The 24,525-nt window shown below is 39.0% G+C and overlaps 4 protein-coding genes across 4 annotated transcripts; 1 reads left to right on the forward strand and 3 right to left on the reverse strand.

The window, feature by feature from the left end:
* Positions 1 to 5,941: 5,941 nt before the first annotated feature.
* Positions 5,942 to 8,570, reverse strand: LOC116316557 (granzyme B-like). Its single transcript, XM_031735138.2, has 5 exons — positions 8,232 to 8,570; positions 7,964 to 8,108; positions 7,194 to 7,329; positions 6,746 to 7,006; positions 5,942 to 6,601 (listed from the first exon to the last, which is right to left on the reverse strand). The coding sequence occupies exons 1-5, from the start codon at positions 8,275 to 8,277 to the stop codon at positions 6,449 to 6,451; spliced, it is 741 nt and encodes a 246-aa protein (XP_031590998.1). The 5' UTR covers positions 8,278 to 8,570; the 3' UTR covers positions 5,942 to 6,448.
* A 3,793-nt stretch (positions 8,571 to 12,363) lies between these two features.
* Positions 12,364 to 15,032, forward strand: LOC120433439 (serine/threonine-protein kinase pim-2-like). The gene is made up of 9 exons (XM_039599640.1): positions 12,364 to 12,502; positions 12,926 to 13,167; positions 13,302 to 13,453; positions 13,573 to 13,667; positions 13,805 to 13,852; positions 13,956 to 14,174; positions 14,287 to 14,467; positions 14,554 to 14,724; positions 14,812 to 15,032. Exons 6-9 carry the CDS (start codon positions 13,995 to 13,997, stop codon positions 14,901 to 14,903), a joined length of 624 nt encoding a protein of 207 aa, XP_039455574.1. The 5' UTR covers positions 12,364 to 12,502; positions 12,926 to 13,167; positions 13,302 to 13,453; positions 13,573 to 13,667; positions 13,805 to 13,852; positions 13,956 to 13,994; the 3' UTR covers positions 14,904 to 15,032.
* A 1,398-nt stretch (positions 15,033 to 16,430) lies between these two features.
* LOC116316539 (granzyme K-like) lies at positions 16,431 to 18,629 on the reverse strand. Its single transcript, XM_039599641.1, has 5 exons — positions 18,592 to 18,629; positions 18,309 to 18,453; positions 17,329 to 17,476; positions 16,949 to 17,120; positions 16,431 to 16,667 (listed from the first exon to the last, which is right to left on the reverse strand). The coding sequence occupies exons 2-5, from the start codon at positions 18,392 to 18,394 to the stop codon at positions 16,663 to 16,665; spliced, it is 411 nt and encodes a 136-aa protein (XP_039455575.1). The 5' UTR covers positions 18,395 to 18,453; positions 18,592 to 18,629; the 3' UTR covers positions 16,431 to 16,662.
* Positions 18,630 to 20,297: 1,668 nt separating this feature from the next.
* LOC116316552 (UDP-glucuronosyltransferase-like) lies at positions 20,298 to 23,526 on the reverse strand. Its single transcript, XM_031735128.2, has 5 exons — positions 22,572 to 23,526; positions 21,806 to 21,937; positions 21,431 to 21,518; positions 21,063 to 21,282; positions 20,298 to 20,792 (listed from the first exon to the last, which is right to left on the reverse strand). Exons 1-5 carry the CDS (start codon positions 23,430 to 23,432, stop codon positions 20,510 to 20,512), a joined length of 1,584 nt encoding a protein of 527 aa, XP_031590988.1. The 5' UTR covers positions 23,433 to 23,526; the 3' UTR covers positions 20,298 to 20,509.
* Positions 23,527 to 24,525: the final 999 nt, after the last annotated feature.

The raw sequence follows: 24,525 nt of genomic DNA on the forward strand, positions 1-24,525 counted from the left end.
GGTCTCTGGTCCTGGACCTCATGAATTTTTTGGCAGCCCTCCAGACCCACGCCATGGTCCCAGTCAGCCTTCTCAGGTTGCTGAATCACCTTTCGTCGATTAGCTGTTGGGTTGCTACTCCTGCCAGTGGTCTTCTCGACTCTACATGTGCTGAGTCCTGAGCTGCCTTCATGTGGATTCTGGTAAGGACCGCAACAAAAGTCTTTTTCTGTAGCTTTGTGACCCTTTCTCGAGCTTGGGCAGCGACTTCTCCGGCGGATTTCTTCAGCCATTCATCTTCAGGAAGTTGGAGAAACTTTGGACCCGACTGCCACTCGGAGTCCTCGGTTAGGGCATTTGGACTGGCCCCTCTGGTGAGAATATCTGCAATGTTTGCTGACCCGGGAATCCACCACCAATCTTGGACATCAGTGCTACTCTGGATTTCACCAACACGGTTTGCGAAGAAGGTCTGGAAACCGTAGCTCTCACTCTGGATTGCACCCAAGACGGTCTGGCTGTCGACGAGGTGGTACCATTTTTTGACCTGGATTCTGCAGTGCCTCTGGAAGTAGGTCTTCAGACGTGCAGCAAAGACGGCGCCACACATCTCTGCTTTAACAGGATCGCCTTTATGGTTGAGAGGCGTCAGTTTGGCTTTAGACTCTACTAGTCTCACGAACGTGATGGCACTGGGCTCTGCACAGGGATCTGGTGGAGTCAGGGCTCTAGTGAAATGCAGTTTCTTCAGGTCAGCATACTCTTCCAGAAGTTTTATGGCGTCTTCTCGGAGACCTTCAGACAAGGCTGCGTCCCATGTGTCTTCGAGGCGGTACCTTACTTTTGCTTCTTGGAAAGCTCTCCTTACCAGGATGGCACCCTTCTGTTTGACAGGAGTCACAAGACCGAGTGGGAGACTTGGCTTAGCAGTTCTCGCCTGGTTAGTGGATCAGGTGTTTGCTCTCCGACTTCTTCTCTGAGCAGGTCTTGACCAAGGCGCATTTTCCTCCTTTTCTTTGAAAAGTTCACTGCAACCATGATATGAAGCTTGTCATCACTGATGGTGTAGCCAAGGCCAAGGGCTTTGTTGTCATCTTCCGTCAGCTGGTTTGGCAGGATCATAGTCTTTGGCTCTGATTGAGGCGACTCTTTCTTTGCCTCCTCCCTCCCACTTTGACTGGAGTAGACCCAAGGCTTCATATAGAATCCTTCAGCTCTCAGGATGTGCTCGATGTTGGCTGTTAGGCGTCTCAGATGGTCGAGGTCATTGTGTGATGTCAGGATGTCATCGACATAAACATCTTCTTCCAGCACACGTTTCTCTTCTTTGAAGTGACTGAATGAAGGTAGGTTTGCAGTTTCTCTCATGGCGACTTGGGCTATGCATCCAGCAGGTTTGTCTCCAATGTTACAAAATTTGCAGCAGACAAAAAGTCTGCCATCATCATTTACCTGCCTTGAAATGTCATTAGATGAAGCTGAAATCTAAATTTTACATTTGATGTTTACATCTAAATTATTTAGCTGTAACAAAACAGGAATAAAATGTAGGACACGGAAACTAAAGATCATAATCTGAAGAAACAGATCACACGCAGTGTACTGATGGATCGAGATATTAGTTACCCAGATAGCATCAGACCCCAAGGTGGATCTGGCCTGAATACAGTGTATTAAATAAAACCTGTTTTTGTAGCAGTTTATGAGCATTACGTTGTTTTAATGAGTATTTAGTAAAATTTTAATGTCCCAATTAAATGTTACAAACCTTTTTTCTTTAAAGAGAGGGTTTTGTTATTTCTACCGTTAGTGGATACAAATCCTTAGATTTGCTTTAATGTCTCCCAGTTTAATCATTTCTAATATGAGCTAATCCCACTTTTACTCACAGATGATGGATCTCTTACAGCCACAACAGAGACGTTTCAGAGTGGAGTAATAATTTCACGTATAACTCAAAGAATGCAGGGCAGCTTTCCAAGTCTTTAAAGAATGTAAAGCTTTATCAGTAAAGGCAAATATGTCAGAAGAAATGTCTCGGCTTTTATAGATTTTAAATATTTCAGTATAGTTTTGGGAGGATGTACACAGATCATGATTCAAAATACTGTGACATTATAAACCGATCTGGGTGGGATGAGCTGGAAAATTAGGAGAGGAAATAAAATATTCACAGTTAGTTGAACTGGTTGAAATTCCGATTCCACTGTTAGAGTATTTCCTGCAAGAAACGTAATAACAAGCGATCAAAGCTGTCATCATGATATCAAGGGCCAGATTAGGCCGAGATGTCAGTGTGACGATGCATTTGCAAAATTGCACCCATGCAAGTGGAAAATTCTTTTGTTGATCTATTAACAGTGCACTGATTTCCATGCAAAGATGCAGTCAGTACATCTTAATGATTACCTGACCTGAGTGGATTAGCAGCTCAGAACAAAGCACACAGTGAGAGACCGTGAGGGAGCGAGTGACAGCTCTGCAACAGCACAGATCACTTTTGTGCAGTTTCTTTTTCTTTTTTTCTCAGATCGGTGGTATGCAAGTCTCTTTCAAAGAGGCTGCTATTAGTGGGACCCAAAAAGATCAAGTGCATTAGACTGACAGTCTTACCCCATATATGCAACATTCACCAGAGAGCAGATGAAGGAGAGAGATGGCATCAAAGTTAAAGAAAGGCGGAAATTACACCTCAAACATGCACGCGCATGTGTGTGCGTGACGGATGCACTAATTAAACACATAGCAATACACTTCTGGTTCTGTGCAAGCATACTTCAATCCAGACACAGTTTACAGTAGAGCCTATGATACCTTTGGGTGGATCAGGTTGTCGGTCGAACCACTGAGACTGACTTGAGTGATTTTTTTATTGAAAATATGTCAACAGTCGAGCTTAATGTGAAGTGTAATCAGATTACAATCAGAGTACCTGTAGCTGCTTTAAAAACATCATTTAAAAATATATTCAGTTGAGTTTTAAAAGCTTAAAGTCATTTTAGTCTCATCTTCACTCATACTGTATATTCACATTAAGAAACAGAAGCAGCATTAAGCCACAGCTGCACAAACCACCCAAAAGAAGAAAAAAACACAGCTTAATGTTAAAGAAAAGAGATCACACATCCAGCTATGTGTGAATAAACACTGATGAGCACAAAGCCTTTGTGCTCCTGAAATGACTGGTACCACCTGTAACAAAAGCCTCCACCACCATCAGCACAATCAGGTTTAGAGCACACTGCAGACGGGCCTTGATCGGTGCTGGGATGCTCAGTTTTGGTTTCATTATTCTAAAAATGCAGCGCTTTAATTCTTAATTCTTTAGATATCATTAAATTCTGGTACCAGTTTAATTTTTTGAATTCTTACTGCAAGATTTATTAATTGGGGCAAAAGTAGCATGTGAGCAAAATCCACAAAATAGCGCTGACAGGTGTGGTTTGTTCTGTGGGTGGTTTTCTAAACACAGACACAGTCAGTTCTTATCAATATGACATACCCAGTCTGCCAAAGGTAACGCAATTTAGAGCACGGTCAAAAAATAAGACATGGTCATTTAAGATAATTCACTAGCAGGACAGGTGCAGCATTATAAATGTAAACAGAAAATTAAGTAAATTAATATGTAACATGTACGTTAAACATAGGCCTACAGTGGCAGTCTAGCAGAGAATCGTTATAATGGAGACAAGCTTCAGTAATTGACAGGCTCCAATATAGGACTGTAAGACGTAACAATTGGACATCATGCTTTGATGATTAGAAATGCCTGATTTAAAAAAAAAGGGGGGGGGGGGGTTGTAGATTTCGTGGGGGAATGTTTTTGCGTGTGGTGGATCAGAAATTTGATTCATTTCAGTGTTGTGCATTTTTGTTCGTTATATTTTGTGGATTGACTTCATTGTTGTTTTGACTGTGTTGCTGTATGGAATATGCAGTAGGAATGTAAAGGGAGATGAGTGGTGAGTTTTGCCTGGGTTGATTGTGTGTTAGTAATTGATAATAGTCCATTGGTAATGCCTCAGGGCTACAGTTGGGGAATTCACATGTCTGATCTTCACTCAGACAGAGGAGTGTAGTCATTCATCTCCCCTCACTATTTCCCCTGTTAAGGTAACTGCCATGCACAGAACTCTACATACTTGGCAGCATGTGTTGCTGTTAACTATTACTCCATTATCATTGTTCATTGTAAGGGAAGAAGTGAATGGTGGACTGTTTCTGCTGTGTAAGCTAGTAAGCTTTCGCTACAATCCCACCATATTGTATGTTGGTTTTTCGGACACTGTATTTAAGTTAACTACTGAAAGACATACAGTACTATTATTTAATTACTGTGGAAAGTCAGTGAATGTGTCAGCTAAAATATGTGAGTTAATTATATGTATTTACCTCATATTACAGTTCATGTTGTGCACTGCTTAAAGTATTCTCATCAGCTAATACAGAAAATAACAGTAACTTTGTTTGGAAACTGTGGTCCCGAGACAGAGTTTATCAGTGCAGAGAGAATACGGGTTTGATTGTGTCTTTTGTAACTGACATTCTATACAGATGAGTGAAGGTGAGAGCTGCATGTAAGTATCTTCATTCATCTCCAGTTTAAGGGCACAACATATGCACGCATGTGTATTTGTCATCTATATCTCACACACTGTCAGAGCTCTATTGCATGGGCTGAGCAATTCCTGCAACTGAAGCCACGGTATGTTGAAGCATTGAAAGACGTTTTGTTGATTCCTTTTGAGTTTTGTTGATTTCAGGGCATCCCTGAATTCATTGATCCCCCCATACTTTGCAAAAAGAATTCCCAGAAATGCCTATGCAAGAGGGTAAGTCCCAAAACGCCCACATTTTACAGACAATTTGTCACTGCACTGTTTTTGTAAATACTGACAGTACTTTTTTGTGTTTTTTTGTTTCACAAAGTTTGCAATGTGTTAGTACATCTAGCCCATACTGTCACTTATTCTTGCTCTGATTTAAAACTCTCTCTGAGTGAAGCAGAGGGCTGCAGTGCCTTGTGGTGACTGTTGTTGTGATTTGGCGCTGAATAAATAAATTGAAATTGAAATCAGTGTCAATGACACATCTCTCTCTCTCTCTCAGCTGTATTGCGTTTGTGCAGCTTCCTGAACGAAACCTCATGATGCAATTGTACAAACTTCCCTGGAAGTTCAGGTGTTTAGTGGTGTTCTTGGAAAGGACAAATTCTGCTTCTTCTTTTTTCCCTAAAAGCTGAGCAGGTAAACCACTTCAGCTTCAACCATCATCCACACACACAGTGAGCACAGTGTCAGACACTCAGAAAAAACAAAAAAAAGACAACCCCTGAATACGTGACTTTAAATTTTAATGCTGTCGTGCTTCCTGTGCAAACTAAACAAAACCAGTGACACACAAAGGCAACTCACACACATTCATACAGGCACTTTTTTTCCCTCTACACTTTATATGTAACACTCTGATGGACATACTGGAAGCTTTACATATCTCAGCTGGCTTGAGAACATACTGGTGTTCCCCAGGGAGAGGTGGAGGGAGAGGGAGGTCTGGGTGGCTCTGCTTAGACTCGTGCCTCCACCACCCAGATTGAGATAAATGACATTCCATGGATGGATTGATGCACAGCATTTTTCCTGGTTGTCCAAACTAGGAGCCCCCTTCACAGTTTTTGGTTCACGAATATGATTTAAAACAGATACTGACTTTGGTGACACCTAGTGGTAGACTAAAACATGGCAAACAGCACATCTTCACAGCATCCATTCTTTCACTTTCACATTGTGAGACTGTTAGACCCAACAAAACATCTTTGGTTTGTGGCTAAAATGCTTTTTTGTGTTCACAGAACTGCATCAACCTAAGGTACTTTGCTACTTTTGTTTTAGGTATGCACATGTCTGCAGTGTAATAGGTAATAGAGAAAGAATTATGCGACAAAGAGATCCAAGTCCAGTTAGTTTTGCTTAGTCTTTATTTTTGCTAAATAGAAATGATCTTTTAAACATGTAACAGAATTGAACAGAGGAACAGAATGTTTAAGGGGAACTTTTTAGAACTTCTGTGTTGATGACTAGTTTCACAGAAGGAAAACTGTTCATCTTCAAAGGTTTTCACTTTTATTGAGAAGCCACAAATGCAATGACTGTGAACTATGGTGTGATCAGACCCCAGCCTCATGCTCCATTGACTTAAACATTAAGTAATGAAAGTAAATAAAAAGTTCCTAAAAGTTAGAAATCAAAATTGAAAAAGCGAATAAAGAAAAATTCAGAAAATGAAAAGGTACAGTTTAAAGTTTACTACACAATATCTGCGTGTAATCAGGTGTGTTTATCCAAATGCTTAACATACACATTTCAACTTTTGAATTCCTTATTAATACAAAGACCAACCAAATTGTTTAATCAGTAAATGAATAAAGCCCATTACTCCACTCACTAGTGGCTCATGCAACATTCCTCTATCCTTTCATTTTTTCCTTGATCCAGGGAATGAAGAAATTAATTTTAGTGTAGACATGAGGATATTTTGGATTATTACAATCATCTGCCAAAGTAAAAGCTGTTAAACCTTGAGACATCTTGTTGCAAATAAGTGGTCCACCAGAATCGCCCTACAAAAAAAAAAACAGAGCAGAGAGACTTGATTAAGTCGTCTGTAAAAACATTGCACATTTTTCTTGTTATGAATAAAGAACAAAAACTAGTTTTTCTGAATATTAATATTGGTGTACTGGTTGCCTTTAACATTTGATTACCTGGCAAACTCCTCCATCCTTCTTGGTAAACTTGGTGCATATCATTTGATTAGAATTAAAAAATGCTTGCCAAATACTTTTGCACTCATTACTGAATTGCATCTTCTCTGTGGCTTCCTTTAGAACATTTGAGGCAGGCATATTTTTTCCAGTCCGACCCCAGCCAGCCACATAACATTTAATATTGGCGGGTATTTTTCCATTCTTCTTAGGTAGTCCGGTGGTCTTCACATACTTATTCAGTGTGGCATTCTTTTCTAACTGTGAAAGACAGCAGAGTGTTATTGAAAGGGGATTTTCTTCTATATTTAAAGGTCAGCAATTAACACACACTCACACCTGCTACCTAGCACAAGTGTGAAATTGCATAAAAAGCTTTAACTGTGAATAGGTACACTGCACAAAAATGCTTTAAATTGATTGAAATTTGATGGCCTTTTAGCTTTACCTTAAGCAACATGATGTCATAATCGTAGTTCCCGTTGAATTTTGGATGAGGGTAATACTTGGCCACTTTGATGCGTTGTTGACTTTTCTCTTTCTTGCTAATGTCATGTGCTCCAAGCACCACTGTGTAAGGACCTCTGTTGTCATATTTGAAAAAAAAAGGTAACATTTTTATGTCCTGAAATCTTGTAAGGTTACATTGATTATACATAGAAACAAAGTTTATAAAGTACAGCCATGAAACACAGCAAATTTTCTTCAGCCAGGTTACAATATGCTTAAATACTGAACAGGTGACAAATTAAAGGAAAAACCAGAGTTCTTGACTGTTATGCTGTGGTGGATATTTGGTCAGTGTAGTTTGCATCCATTTGTCTTACGAAGCTCACGACTCTACAAATTTTGGCTGAGAAATCATCTTTACAGTATTATGAAATAGTTAGACCGACATCTGTGTGTGTGGTTTTTTTCTGGGGTTAAAATGCCTGTGTCATAGGACACAATGTTTCGCTGAATAGATAGGTGAGTCTGAAAATGATGTGGATCATAGTGGAGGCACATAACATGCGTGTTAAACTGTGTTTATAACAATTCAGCGGTGATATATTTTCATACAAATCATCATTAAATGGAAAACTTATTCATTAGTGAATAAATAAAATCCTTAACATTTTTTTTGGTAATTGTTACATAAATACCAATTTTTAGGACTTTTTTCTTGAGTTCTTGATTTACAAAAAAACCCCAAACAAAAAAATCCCCCACACTCACTTGCAGTGTGCTGCCGTTAGAACAAAGTCCTCCCGGATTAGTATCCCACCACATGAATGTTGGTCTTGATACTGAAGTGATGCCATGTAAGGTCTGGAATGGGGTTTTGCCTCCCTGCCACCAACTATACCACTCTCAGCAGCCCCTTACAAGAGAAAGGAAGGTAAAATCAATACACTGATTACATCAAAATCATGCCCATTTCTTGCTTATGACCTTGAAAAAGAAAAGTGAGATGCTTTAATTATATGTCTTCCAAAAATCTTACCTGTGAGGGAGACTTGTAGAAAGATGAATATGATGCAGCAGATCATGGTGACACTGAAGCAAAAGCTGAAAAGTTTGGCTTTCAAAGCCCCCCTAACCCTTTTTGCTGTCAGCCTTCCAACTGCCACAACGGAAACGCTGTGGGCAGGTGTCAAAAACTTTGTTGCACAGGCAGGAGTTGAAATCACACCCTGCTCACTGCTTTACATGTGAAACACAACTGTGAAAAAACATATTAAAAAAGATTGTCTGTAGCCATGTTTTCAAGCAAGATAACATCGAATATTGTTAAATTGTCAATGATTTACTGTTTTGCTACACTGTATATGTGTTTGTGCCTTCATGTGGTATTGTGGTTTTATGCAATTCAGATTAAATCAATTCAAAATCCTACGTTTTGTGGTTGTCCTCTCTAAAAATCACACACCACTATGAGAGGATAATTCCAATTTTTACTCTGATGAGAGTTCCTTTTTTTTCTGTCGATCACATTTATTTTAAAGGAAGACGGTGAAGGTTGGTGGTAAATCGAGAAATGGAAAGCGTGTATTATCGTCATAGTTACCACAGTGTGTACAAAGATATTCACACCTCTCACTATGAACCCTATACACACATTACTTCTTCCTTTTTTCTTTCTTTCTTTTTCTTTTGTTTCATCACATGTGCACATACAGTGCACATTCTTCTGAACTGGATAATTTAAAGCCCAGTTTGGTGGACGTCTTTACAGCGCTCTCTCTAAGAACACGAACTTGTTGAATAAATGCTGTAAATGTAGTTTAACAGTACATTCATTGCCTTACACAATAAAAGTTTACATTCTCATTTTGCCTTTGAATCTGTGCAGCTGAACAAATTTTAATGTTTGATTTACCCTCTCTGTTCTCTCAGATGTGTTCAATCTCTGATCATAATTGAGGGTGTCATAGACAAACTTCACAGAAACATAAATTTGCTGTTGAGTTAATAATCACAGCAGATGATCCCCTCTGGCAGCCCGTCCTCATTTCATTAACTTGTAAAACCTTCAAAAAACACTTGCTCAAGTACAAAATACCTATGTCTTATTTTGAGTACACCAGTTCAAAATGATCTAACAAAGCCAATAACTCACATTTAATTAGACATTATGCCAAATATTGCTTGTTGTAATATCAGGAATTTAGTGGGAAATCTAAAACAGCTCTAACTACACTTTTTTTTTTACTGCACATGCTGTAAAATACAGAAACTTTGTTTACACTTTCAAGCTGCTTCCTGAAGAACAGGATATAATACTACAGCGGTTAAGGGGTTTTGATTTACACGATCCCAACATATAGAAAGCAGTCAGATGGGCTAACCAACCTAGCAAAAGCCACACGCTTGTAGCATGCAGAGGCTACCACAGAGTGAAATGTAATTATGGTTGCTGTGTGATCACCACAATAACAAAGATGATAGGCAATGAAAATGCTGACACTGATAACATTTCATTCAAACTAATATTTGCAAAGAGTAAATAGGATAAACTGAAAACTAAGAGCACTACTTAAAACATTAGTTTCATTTTTAAAACTAAATAGCTGTATGTATGAATACAGATTTGTCTGTATGGGTAAAAAGCCATGCACCAGTTACCCACAAAGGTTTTCCCCTATAAAAACAGAACAGTTTATTTTGTCAACTGCACATGGTCCTGCAAGTGTAAATGCCACTGACTGTAGATCCAGGTTTGCATTTTTAACACATCTTCTGACTCATAATCAAAGGGGTGGAGTTAGAGTGAAACCAGTGGGCACTCTCACCTCATAGCTTAAGGATGAGGTAAGTGTTGATTTGTGAGCAACACTCGCTTGTCTAAATAGTGTCTCAGTTTTCTTGAAAACTGAAACAGATCTGATCTTGAGTAGAAAACATGTCCACAGGGAACCTCTACAATACAGTACAGAGAACAGCAGAGTATTCAGCCAAGCACACTGTGTACTTGTCCACATTGGCCAGAAAAGAGGCCTAACCAAACAGCATAAGATAGTGTGGTTGGACCATGCAGTCACTGAGAGACAGATGTTGCAGATTTAAAAATATGCTCTTTAACTAGCTTACTACTTTTATTAGAACACCACAAAGTGTAAGGTTTGTGTTTCTATAAACTGGTTAATCCACCAGTATTTGGGAACTCTTTAATCAAACTGATATTTTCAATTCTAAAATATATTTACTGTAGTTTTCCATTAGTTTCCTAATATAACTCAATGGATGTATTGGTAATGAACACCCGAGCAGTAGCTCTTTGCTCCACCAGAGGAGGCCATTCCACAGTTTGTGGCCCATTGGTATAAGTTTAAAAATGGGTGACTTTGGCAACATCTAGTGGTAGTATAAATTAACACATAGTAAAAAGCACACATTCGTTAGGATCCTTTTGTTGTTTTCACTTTCACATTCCACACATGAAACTGTCAGACCTGATTAAACACCTTTGATTTGTGCCTAAAGTGCTACTCTTTTTTCCCAAAACTGCATCAACCCAAATACCCTGCCTGTTCAAATGAATGTGTATCTTCTAGTCTTCTTAGAACACATTTGTTTTATTCTTGGTACGTACGCGTATCACATTGTTATAATTATTTTGCTAAATGGAAGTATCTTTAAAATATGTCAATTAAATTGTCTAAGGAATGGGATTAATCTAAAGAAATAAAAACATAGGAAGTAGTGCTGTCAGCATTAATCTAGTTAAAATGACGTTAACGCCATAACCGCATTAACGCGGCAAATCTCTGTTAGCGAGTTAATGCGGATCGCCCCATGCGTGGGGCTGCACGGCGCTAACGCGTTAACGAGCTAACCGCGTTAACGCGTTGACGCTGTGCAGCCCCACACACGGGGCGATCCGCGCTAACTCGCTAACCGGGATTTGTCGCGTTAATGCAGTCTCAGTTTAACGAGATTAATGCTTATAGCACTAATAGGAAGACATAGAGCTGGGCAATATAAGATTTTTTCATATCACGATATGTTTTTTTCATTTCAGGCGATAACGATATATATCACGATATAAGCCAAATAACTATATTTGTAAGATTTAAATGTGCCGTTGCTCACAAGTAAAATGTGAAATAATTAGCAGCTTGTTTTAATTAAAATATTTATTTCCCATAAAAAGTTCAACAGGGCAGATGTACTTAAGGAACATGAATGTGCTTTCGCGAGGTTTCTTCCCGTCAATCTGGCCCCCCCAGGGGAGTTTTTCCTCGTCTTCATAGAGAGCTTGGGCTGGGTCAGGAGCTCCATCAAAACAGTCTTTAGTTGATTATTTTAAGGTAATCATATTCTTTAAAGTAATCAAATAAAAAACAGTAAAAATCTGAAGACTTGAAGTAAACTTTCATTGAAAAAAAAACTTGTTTAATTCATCTTTGCTGAGGATACTGTGTTATTACTATTTCAAGGATTGTATTTTACCCACGATGCATTTTGACAAGTAAGAAAATTAAAGGGTTGTCCGACACTGACTCCGAGTGGGAGGAGACTCACTAGGGCCTTACGAGAAGGCCCTGCTGGTTCCGATGATTTGCCCCACAGAAGATTTTCCACTGGGACAGTCTTGGGATGACACCCTATGCTCAGCCTTTGACAAAGTGATAGAAATTGATGATCACTTCCTTCCTACCCGCGCTTTGTGCTATGGAATGATACTAACAGAAGAAAATACAGTTAACACTGACTTAATAAAAAAGTATTATATTTTATCTCAGATTTGATCATCAGTACACACACACTGTTTTTATCCCTTTAACTTTTTTTGGTTAATCAGTTGATATAATAAGAAAGTTAAATATACAATAATAAATACTTGAAATCATATGACAATGTAGCTGTCACTGTGTTTATTAGTGTTTGGTAAACTAGAAGTCTTCATAGTAGCATCCACAATTCAAGTCTTTATACAAATAATGAAAGAAAGTTTAATGTGAAATTACTGAAATATATGAAATATTATGGCTTTGTCTGCCAGAGTGTTTTTCTTTAAACTAATTGGAACACTTTTACTGGCAGTCAGTGATGTCGCTGAAAGGCAAGGTTCTAATGTTGTGTTGCCATAGTCTCCGAAGTTTGCTTTTAAAGCTCACTCACAGTTAGAAAAGTCAAGCATCCAGACATTTGAAGGACTATTTGCACATTAAGGTGACATTTTATATTTTCAAAGTTCTCAAAACATTAAGATGAAAAAGGAAACAAGAAAAGTTACGACTGAGGCAGATAAGAAAGATCCAGGAGATCAAAGTAAGTAAAAAAACGGAAAATCTAGCTCAAATCCCCCAAATAACAGAATCTACATTTCTAAAAATGTTGACACTCTGTGTATAAAATGATTCATTTTTAGAGGATTTAAATCCTATGTTTGATTGAAACTAGCGTAAATGCAACATGTCTAATCAAAGAAAGGTTACTGGGGCACTTTGTCTTTTGGTAAAATAATGTGACAAGTTTATTCTTGGACTGAGCAGTGAAAACAGAGCAACAAGTGTCATCAGTATCTAAGACTTAGTAGACCTAGTATGGACTCGTGTTGGTCTGTTTTTTATCAAAAGCATAAACTTGTTATTATATTTTAAGCAATACTAATTTAAAATTCAATGGCATCAAAATGCTTCCAGTCCTGATGTCGAACGCTCTTTTTCACTAATGTGTTGTTGTTGTTTATAGATTGTAAGACCAGAATGACAAAAAGAAAGGCCAGTCCTGAAAAAAAGACCCCCAAAAAAGAAGGAGGGTCAGTGAGCAGGCTGGTCCTTCCACCAGCTCAGATGCTCATGTGGTCAAAGGAGTCAAGCGCAAGGTCCAACAAGATGAAGCGGGGACAACCAATACAGCAAAAAAGTGTAAACTTCTTGACCATATGAGCGGTGACAAGGGGCAAGCATCTTCCTGGTTGGACACTGGTAAAGGTAGGCTAATTAGTTGAGTGAGGGGTAGATTAAGTGTACAGCTGGTTGCTGGGTTTAAGATATTAGTGTTTGGGTGATATTTGTGTCTATTATCTAATAAGCTGATGTGCTTTTGGTGTTTTCCACATCTGCAGACTGCAGCATAGACATTTCAGAGAGCTGCAGTAAAAACCAAAACGCTGGCAAAAGGAAAGCTGCGGGAGACAGGAGGGACCCACCTAAGAAGAAGAACGTGGACCAGGACAAAACCAAAATGTTGCCAAAAAGTCAGTGGCCGAACAGAAACGTAAGTAGCAAGCAGCTTGGCTTTTATATTCAGGTGAAGAGCAAAATGAACATTTAGGGTACAGCAGAGAGTAATTTGTGTGACAGCTGTAGTAAAACCCAATTTGTTTGTCTGTTTAGGTGACTTCCAAGCGAGATACGTGGAGGAGCACCGGCTTGGAGAAGGAGGCTGCGGAGCAGTGTTTGCTGGCTACCGCATAAAAGATCATTTTCCAGTAAGTGTTCAGATGGTGGTAGTAAGACAGGCAGTAACGCAGATAAGGGATAATATCGTAAGCTGAGACGTGTGCTGTTTTACACCTTTAATTATGTCATACTGAGGAAATGCTGATCAATGCCCTGTGTCTTTTAGGTGGCCATCAAACACATCCCAAAGGGGAAAGTGTACTGCAAAGTGACGGTAAATGTGCAACACTTGAATTGTTTTTACATTAGTGGATTGCATGCAGCGTTCACCTGTGGAACGTCTGTTCCTCATCATCCACTTTGTCGAAATATTTCAGGATGAAAACGGGAAGCATCTGTCAGTGGAAGTTGCCATCATGCTGAAGCTTGCAGCTGAAGCAGATGGATCAGTGGGAACATCAGCCCCAGTGTCTCTGCTGGAGTGGTTTGACTTTGGCAGAGAGCTGATCCTGGTGATGGAGAGACCTGTCCCCGCTGTGGACCTGGATAAATACATAGAAGAAAATGGAGGATTTTTACCAGAGGACAAGGCCAAGGCAAGTTGACTTGCCTTAGAAGAGCCTTAGACCGTACATCATTCAATCAAAGCACAGAGTATTAGAGAAACATTAACCCATTGATTGATTATTGTCTTTTCATCGTTTCCAGGTCATTCTGAAGCAGCTGGTTGATGCTGCGAAGCACCTGGAGGATAAACACATCTTTCACCGGGACATCAAGAGTGAGAACATTCTAATTGAGACCGGCTCAGATGTACCGCGTGTTCGTATCATCGACTTTGGACTGAGCTGCTTTGTTAAGGAGCGGTCGCTGTACCGCGTCTTCTATGGTAACATATTCTGCTCTTGCTCTTCACAGATGTAACAATTTTCACCTTTTGTTTTAGAAGAAATTGCAATTGTGTCTGTTTATTAGGTACAGACATTTACTCCCCTCCCGAGTGGTACAGGCGCAGTTGCTACAGGTGTGGACCCACCACGGTATGGCAAATGGGAGTGGTTCTGTACGAAGCGCTTCATGTGGGGGACTTTAACACCACGAGCTTCCTCAAAAAGCGCCTGAAATTCAAAAGCCGTCTGTCTAAACGTAAGAAAACGTCACACTTCAAGATTGACTGATGGCTTGGACCACTGGAACGATCATCTTCATGTTTTCTCTTTCCTTTCTTTCCAGGCTGCCGGGATTTCTTGGACGCGTGTTTAACCAGAGTCCCAGAGATGCGGCCGACGCTGGAGGACCTCCAGCATCACGCTTGGCTGAGATAAACCCATCACACACACACACAAACACACGCAATTCAGACGTTATCATGTATGTGTGATATATGAGGTAACTTTCTTGTTTTCTGTTTGACAGGAAATAATTTTTTTAATTGCCCTATTTTAAACTTTGGTGTTTTGAATTCCTGTAACCCCCCAGCCATCCCAGGAAAGGGATCTCTCTTTGAATGGGCTTTCCCGAGGTTTCTTCCCGTCAATCTGGCCCCCAGGGAGTTTTCCTCGTCTTCATAGAGAGCTTGGGCTGGGTCAGAGCTCCATCAAAACTGTCTTTAGTTGATTATTTTAAGGTAATCATATTCTTTAAAGTAATCAAATAAAAACAGTAAAAATCTGAAGACCTGAAGTAAACTTTCATTAAAATAAAACTTGTTTAATTCATCTTTGCTGAGGATACTGTGTTATTACTATTTCAAGGATTGTATTTTACCCACGATGCATTTTGACAAGTAAGAAAATTAAAAGGTAAATCAGGTTCAGGTATATACAAAGAAAGTCACACTGCCACTGCTCTGAAGACTTGCATCTGTTGCCCTAACCCCCAACCAGTCTTGACAGATTTCCTGGTTCTAGCAGAGGTTGCAGCAGTTGGGTGGGATTTAATAAACTTTTGGGGCAGTATGTGGGGTTCCGATCACGATATTTAGCAGTGTGTAGTGTCTGCGTGGCGCTCAGCGGTGATGCGGGGTTGTCCGACACTGACTCCGAGTGGGAGGAGACTCACCTGCCGGTTCCGATGATTTGCCCCACAGAAGATTTTCCACTGGGACAGTCTCGGGATGACACCCTACGCTCAGCCTTTGACAAAGTGATAGAAATTGATGATCACTTCCTTCCTACCCGCGCTTTGTGCTATTGAATGATACTAACAGAAGAAAATACAGTTAACACTGACTTAATAAAAAAGTATTATATTTTATCTCAGATTTGATCATCAGTACACACACACACTGTTTTTATCCCTTTAACTTTTTTTGGTTAATCAGTTGATATAATAAGAAAGTTAAATATACAATAATAAATACTTTAAATCATATGACACTTTGTCTTTTGGTAAAATAATGTGACATGATAAAAATTAAGAAAAAGAATCATAAAAGTAGAAGATTTGAGTAAAAAATAAGATAAATAAAAGTAGTACAAACTCATTCTGATTTAAAAGCCAAGAAATAAAAGTGGGTTTTTAGACAGGTTTTAAAAGTGTCCAGGGGAGGTCCTGACGTGAAGGGGCAGTTTGTTCCACAATTTAGGAGCAGTCACAGCAAAGGGCCGATCTCCTCTGTGCTTTAATCTGGACCTTGGGAAAGCTAAGAGCATTTGATCCGCAGACCTCAGTGATCTTGCAGACCTCCTGCAAGATGACTAAGGTTCATCAAAAGTTCATCAAAAGTTGAACATGAAATCTGACAAGGGAACTGAGGACATTTCAGAGAACAAAGAGGCATGACCTGACATTTGTATTTTTATTATACACATTTTGAATTTAATCAGTTATTTTTTTTTGACATGCTAACATACACGTGCTACAAAACATATGCTTTACTTCATCATATTGTTTAACCAGTAAATGACTGTGTAGTGACTCTTGCAACAAACCTCTCTTCTTTCATTTTCTCTTTCATCCATGCAATAAAAAAAATTAACTTTAGTGAAGACGTGCGGATACTTTGGATTATTGCAGTTGTCTTTCATGATAAATGCTGTTACACCTTGAGGCCTTTTATTGCAGATAAGTGGTCCACCAGAATCACCCTACAAAAAATAAAAGACAGACCGATAAATAGAGAGATAAAGAAATAAGTAAGCAACACAGAGACTTGACTAAGTCACCTGTGTAAAAACAAATACTTTCTTTTAAATTTCTATTAGTAGAAGTATTCATGCAATTTAACGTATGAAGTTTCTGATTGCTCAGTCTTCCGTCTGCGTTAAGTATTTGATTACCTCACAAACCCCTCCGCCCTTTTTGGTGAACTTGGTGCATATCATGTGATGAAAATTAAAAGTTGATCCCCAAATTTTTTCCCACTCACTGCTGAATTGCGTCTTCTCCGTAGCTTCCTTTAGAACATTTGAGGGACGTAAATCATTTCCAGTTCGACCCCAACCAACCACATGACATTTAATGTTGGCAGGCGTTTTCCCATTTTTCTTGGGTAGTTTGATGGTCTTCACAAATTTATTCAGTGTGGCATTTTTTTCTAACTGTGAAAGAGAGCAAGAGTGTTATTGGAAGATTAGTCGTTTCTGCATTTTCGGTTCAAATTAACCCATGTCTTCACCAATTATTAGGCAAATGTGTGACATCCAATAATGCAGAGTTAATTGTAAATAAGTCATAAAAATGATCAAATCATATCAACCTTCTTGATAGAGAAACTTTATTTTGATATAAAATTTGATACTCTTTTACCTTCAGTAACATAATGTCATAATCGTATTTTCCACTGAATTTCGGGTGTGGGTAGTATTTCGCCACTTTGATACGTTGCTGACTTTTCTCTTTCTTGCTAATGTCATGTGCTCCAAGGACCACTGTTGAAGGACCTCTGTTCTCAAATCTGACAAACAAGGGATAAAATGCTGTTAAAAATATCCAGTTGCACTGATTTAACACAGAGGTGAATATGCAAAAATTTTTAACTGTGAGTGACCAAAATAGACAGGCTGAGAAATACGTCCATAATAAGCTGTTTGCATAGACAGCTCAGGTTGAGGGCTTTGGAGACAAAGTTAGGGATAGTGGACATAATGGACAATGGATATTAAATACTGATCTTTAGGCAGGATGAAAAGAAGAATGCAGTGAACGAGGACATGCAGAGGGTTGGTGTGACAGAGGAGGATGCTATGGACAGGATGAGTTGGAGGCAGATGACCCCTAAATGAGCAGTCATGAAACAATCATAACTGCAAAATTTGCTCAGCTATGTTATCGTATGCACATATGGAGAACAGGTGACAAACACAGGTTCTTGTTATGCTGTGGATATTTTGTCAGCATTGTTTGTGACCATCTGTCTTCTTAGAGGAAAAGCTGACAACTCTCTACAAAGTTGTGCTGAGAGCTCATTTCTAATAGGAATCACATGCTGTGGCCTTCACATTCTTATATATCTCAACCCAAATGAGGACCCCTGACATGTGTTAACGCATTATCAAAATGCCAAATTGGTCAACTGCATTTTTTAACAAAAATACAAAATCTAGAGTCTACAAAAACACTTGGTTTTCCTTTAATTTGTTTGTCACTTCATGATATAATATCAGTTTAACATAATTTGGAAGTTTGATATTTTTACACAACTGATTACTGAATGCAAATAGAACAGTGATTCAGTAGAAAATAAATAATTAACCTTTAAATTTTTATGTAACCTTTTTTCTACTCACTTGCAGTGTGCTGCCGTTAGAACTAAGTCCTCCCGGATTAACATCCCACCACATGAATGGTGTTCTTGATACTGGAGTGATGCCATGTAAGGTCTGGAATGGGGTTTTGCCTCTCTGCCACCAATTATACTGCTCTCAGCAGCCCCTCACATAAGAAAAGAATGTAGAATCAATACACTGATTATATCAAAATCATGCCCATTTTATAAATATGACCTTATAAATATATAAAGTAAAGGAATATGCTTTATTCACTTGTCTTTGAAAAATGACCTTATCTTACCTGTAAGGGAGACTTGTAGAAAGATGCATGTGATCCAGTAGATCATGATGGCACAGAAGCAAAAGCTGAAAAGTTTGGCTTGCAAAGCCCCTTAACTGTTTTTGCCGTCAGGCTTCCAACTGCCACAACGGAAACTTTGGTGTCAGGGTGTCAAAAACTTTGTTGCACATGCAGGACCTGATACAGCAAAAAGTACACCTTACTCAAAATGCAAGATTGTTTGTTTATCTTCCAAATTAAGATGAAATAATGCACTGCTTAAAATTACAGCATTTCCTTTTCTGTAAAATACCTGAATTTATGCAATACTTAAAACTAGTCGTTAAGTTATGTAAAAGAAAAACTTATGCTGTGTTTAAAATTAGTTACACACCAGCTGAATTTTGAATTTTATTTTAAAACATTTTTTGCATTTCTAGTATAGTTTCTTTGTTTCCTGTCAAAAAACTGACTTGTTACAACCTTTATTCTAGTCTACCCACCTTTAAATACATGTAGGTAAATATAATCACATTGAAATTCCAGTTAATTACAGGGGAATTACTAAAATACTAGTTTCACTCACTAAACTACATTGCTCTGTGTTCATTCAGATTTGTCTGTACAAGTAAAAAATGAAGTCATACACCAGTTACACAGGTGGAAAAGCCATAAAGTTTTTCCAAGATAAACAGAAACTGAATAATTTGTCTTGTCAGTAGCACATGTCCCAACAAGCCTGAATGTCCTCATTAATATTGATATTTGTGTCATGATTAGTTTCCAAGGTGTACATTCTCTTCCTCGTTCACACATCTGAAAACTTCTTTGCAGGACTGTGCTGTAGAGCCAGCGTTGCATTTTTAACACATCTTTTGGCTCCTGAGTTATAATCAAAGAGATGGAGTCAGAGTGAAAACAGCGGGCGCTCTCATTATCATGGTTTAAAGATGAGGTAACTGTCACACTGGTTTGCACCTAACAGTGAGCGACACTCAGCGACCACTTGTGGCAACAGCCTCTTTGGTACATTCTTGAAAACTAAAGTATATGTTAGCCTTTCAAAGGTAAAAACTCCAGGTTTTATGGTTTCTTTTTGAAATAATCTTACAAGATGTTGATATAGAGAGTAAAAAGGACTCTTTAGTTCAGTTTTTATATGAGTTATTTCTCTGGGAAAGATGCCAGTTAACAAATGTGTAGTGTAAACAACACTAGAATCGTTGTCTTGTTAGTTGTTAGGATTCTGCTTACTAACAAAGAACAGAATTTCAGCCATTTAGTGCACATCATGCAACACCAGTATTTAACATCCCGGCACACTGATTAGACAACATGATTGTTAAACTCTATTGCCAGTATTAAGGCAGCCACTGTCTGGTTATGCACTTTGGAATAAAAATGATAAGCTAATGTTATAAGCTCAAATTAGAAAAATAAACTCAATAAGGTATAGTAAGGTATGCACAAGGTATTTCGAGGACCAGCTACCAGAACTATTTAACAGAAACAGCATTATGGCATATTAATGTAAAGCTTGTATACTGTCCCTAAGCAAAATAAAAGTTAGAAAGCAAGTCCCATAGCCAAATATTTGCTTGAATCACTAGTAAAATCATTGCTCCAACAATCTGATGACTGATAAATGGTCCCTCAGTCTTCAAAGTATTGTTCCATATACTACATTCTCAAATTTTCAGAAATATTACAATTAAATCCACACATAAGTTGTTTAAAAGCACCATTTATTTGCCTGGAAATATGTCATTCATCATCATATTTCACTTCTTAAAGTCAGTAATAACACTTTGGCCAAGATTTCACATTACACACACAAAACACTCGTACAGTACATCCAGCTGAAAGTTCAGTGCAGTGTTTCAACCATTAGCTTTGTCATTGAATATGTAAAGACTAAAGAATGCAATGAGTATAAAAGCTATTCAGATTTTCTTTTTGCAGTTCCTTTCCTGCAACACTTGCGGAAACAAAATCGGCAGCATTTCACTGTCATCCACACAACTGTTATGAGAATTACGGCAAAAAACGACAGCACATCCAAGCTATGGTACTGAAACCAGTTCAAATCATGAGCGCCCACTCTGAGATGTGAAGCTCCTTTGTGTCTCATGACAAACTCGGTCCAAAAAGCAGCTAAGTCCAAAGGCTCAGTGGGACGGTCTAGGTGTATCGCTGAAAGCTCCATCATCTTTGCTTTGTACCTGCGGACAGGTAATATTTTGTTAAAGGTTGAATGTTTTCCAGCTGTTGATTCACGAAGCATGTCCACATAGATTTAAAGTTATTAACTTGCATTCCTTAACAGGAAAAGTAGTTTTAATGGTCGAAGGTTATGCTTGATTGATTTCCAGTGTGCCAGCTCAATGAAAAAAATTAAATTTAGTCATTTTTAGGCTTGTTTTTATGATGGGGGTCCAATAAATATGTTAATCATGGTATACTTTTAAAAATTATATATCCAGTTTCCTCACCTTTTGTCATAGATAAGTTTCTTTAGCGCACCCAGTAGCTGTTCTGTTGTAATATCGAATATACTGAGTTTCACTGCAGCGCCACGGGCCACCAAGCGATTCACGTTGTCTCCCTGGTCTCCAAAAAGTGGAAACATCAACATGGGCACACCATTACAGATACCTTCATAGATACCATGGGAGCCTCCATGAGTGATGAAGACTTTAGCCTTGGCATGGGCTAGGGAGCACAGACACAAACTCGGTTACAGGTTGAATTAACCATGAATCACATGTACATAATTTCATCTCAGTGTCAAATGTTTTAGCTTGTAAGGTGTGATATTACAGCAGCACACCATAATTTATTTAGACTTAACTATGCATACCTAGGAGATCATTCTGAGGTAACCACTTCATAACTCTGACATTCTTGGGTATATCATCGGGTAGTGCACCAGTGTATCTCCACACGACCTGAAACACAAATAAAACCATCTCTGTTTATTGTGCAGAGTACATAAATAATAAATGGAGGGCTTGGTATGTTTAGAGCAAGGCAAGGCAGAGGACAAAGTCCTGCGCTTCAATCTGATTAGACCTTTGGCCTCATTGCACAGTGTGAAAATCTCTGGGTACTGTGTAAATGTTTGTGCGGCTCGTGCAGCTGAATCCTGTGTACTAACCAGCGATTTATAAACAGAAGTATAACAAAAGTGAATCAATTGCATTGATGTACAGTGAGCTAATCAGGTTATCATTACCCTCTGAGGTATTTTTCGAAAAGCGTCTAAGAAGTGCTTTGCTTTCTCTTCAGGCATGGTGGACACCACTGAACCCATGCTAAACACAATGAAGCCGTCATCACCTGAGCCATTCACAAACTCTTCCAAGTCCTGCAGAGAGGGGAGAAAAAAACACACAAAAAATCTGTAGGATATATGAAACTGTTAAAAATCTAAAACAAAGACATTTTTTCTACAGCTGTTATGCATTATTTTAAAATATACTAAAAAGAATTCATTTGATTACCAGTTTGTGTATTACAGCCTCTGTATGTGTATAAACAAACCTTTTTCTTTTGTACAGCTTTTGATCTCTGTTGACATAACACTGCCTCTCACTTCTCTTCCTAGACTATTCTGGCCACCGTTTGGGAATCTGCATTTAGTTTCTAACGTTTCTTTGTTTTCCCGAAGAGCAGAAAAACCAGTTCTCCCTAAGTATCATAACTCATTTCTTGGTAAAACTCAAAAAACAGTCAAAAATTATTTGCATCTCTATTTTTGAAACTGACAGATCTGTTGTTTTCCCAGAACCCTTTAGCAAGCATTAATACGAATGATCACTTCACTAAGCAGTTCATGTTAGTTGTTGTTAGAAAAGTTTCTGACCTCCTCTTCCATATAAAACTAATGACTGCTGATTCTCTGCTTTTCAGTAAGCTCTGAGTATATGTGATTTGGCTTGATTAAATCCAGACGTGACATGTGCTTGTTTACACTTGTGTTCATATATTGACATACTCACCGCTGGCAGGGGAGCCCTCTTTGCACAGTTGATCCCTCCAATTAACACCATGTTTGGCATGAGGGGTCTGGGCCATTCAAAGATAAAGTCATATCTGAGAAGCCAGATAGCCCCGTGGCTGACAAGTTCTTGATAAGTTGAAATCTCTCCTATATACCTGCTGACTAGATCATCAAAGTGAAGATAGAGTATTGTGCAAACGTAGGACTGCACACCATACATTACAAAGTTTTTCACTCTCTCTGGGAAAGTCATCGAGTCTGTATTTCCAGAGAAAAACACTGGAATATAAGAAGGAGGAGAAGGACACTTGTTAGCCTTCATATCCAGCTCGCATGGAAGCCCACGAAGGAAATAAACAGCTGGAATGGAAAACATATGAGCCAGGACAGACCCGCAAGGAAGGAAGGGGTCTGTAAGCACAAGATCAAAACCCTGCTCCCTCAGTCGATTCATCAAAGGCTTATTGTCCAGCAAACTCTCACAACCTTTCACCTGGAGTGATGTAAAGTTGACCAGTCGCCTCAAATTCACCATCAAATCTGCAAATTCTGGGGGTTTGAGGAACACGTCATCCTGAAAGGTGTTGAAATTTCCATCCAGTTCAGCTTTGGTGTAAGGCACTTTATAAATCTCTGTCCTGAAGCTCTCTGAGCTTTGGATCAACAGGCTGCTTTCTGGCACCAGCACTACAACTTCATGGCCCCTGCGGCTGAGTTCCTTCACCAATATCTTCATGCTGAGCCAGTGGCTTCCATCCACAGGCATAACCAGCACCTTTCCCCCTTGAACCGGCCCCATGCTGAAGCAGCATAGCATGGCCAGCAGCCCCAGAGTAGGAAACCACACCCCGTTGCTCATTGCCTCTTCTCCGTACTGCAAGCTGGTTTGGTGTGAGACGTAGTGGAGCCCGTTGTTAAGAAGAGGCTTTATGTATGTGGGCAAGTGGAGGGTGTGTGTGTGTGCTTAAATTCTGCAGGAAGTTCAGGCTGCATTTGGGCTTGGCCTATTACACAACAGGAAGACAGGCGGAGAAGGGATTCCTATGGGAGGGAAGTGGGGGAAGTCTAGCATGTACAGTTCCATCTCCCGTTAATCATTCTTCTGTGTCCTGTGAAATCCGCTTACACTCAACACATTTATCATGCTAACCTCTATGACAGGTGCTTTTAACAGCAAATATGATCTTATCCACCACCAAACTCTAGTAAGACTAGAAAGTCACGTACACACTGCATGTACTGCCTACCAGTTTGAGTGGAGTCATCTTTATTTACTTTGGATGTTCCTTTTCCCCTCCCCCTGAAAAAAAAAAAACCCAGGCACATGTGGGCTAAAGGGAGTTCTTTTTCTCTCTCTCCTCCAGACACGCAAACCTTGAGCCATTGTAATGAGACTGATGGCGTGCGAAGCCAAGTGTAATAGGACACCAACACCCTTCTTCTTTGAGGGGGTTGATATTATCAAAGAAACAACATTTGTAAGGAATTTTACCTTTGGTTACAACTTGCTTTATCTCAAGAGGCTGATTTGAATAACCGTAGTGCTAAAAATTTAATAGAGTGGTAAGATTTATAGAGAACAAGAGTGAAATATCTGGAATAAAGTCACAGCAACAAATTCCCATGTCCTGGAAATCGCTGTGGCTTGCTGTGTCTGCAGTTTTCACAAGGAAATTATGAATTGATTCAGGGTAACACACATACTGTTAAGAGATTTTTACATTTACTTACTTTGATAACTTTTATTTTGCTTAGTTATAATTTCTTGTGAGAACATGATGTGCCTGCAACCTACAGATTAAGGAACAGAAGCATGCGTGAGGAAGTTACAAAGTCACACACTCTCAGGCAGAGACAGTTCCAACCTGAAGCTGATATGACAAAGGATACTAGTTCCTCTTGTCTTATGGATAACAGCCACTCATGCGATAACCATATCTAGAGATGTTTTT

Source organism: Oreochromis aureus, linkage group 16 (assembly GCF_013358895.1).
Source record: "Oreochromis aureus strain Israel breed Guangdong linkage group 16, ZZ_aureus, whole genome shotgun sequence".
Classification (NCBI taxonomy): domain Eukaryota; kingdom Metazoa; phylum Chordata; class Actinopteri; order Cichliformes; family Cichlidae; genus Oreochromis; species Oreochromis aureus.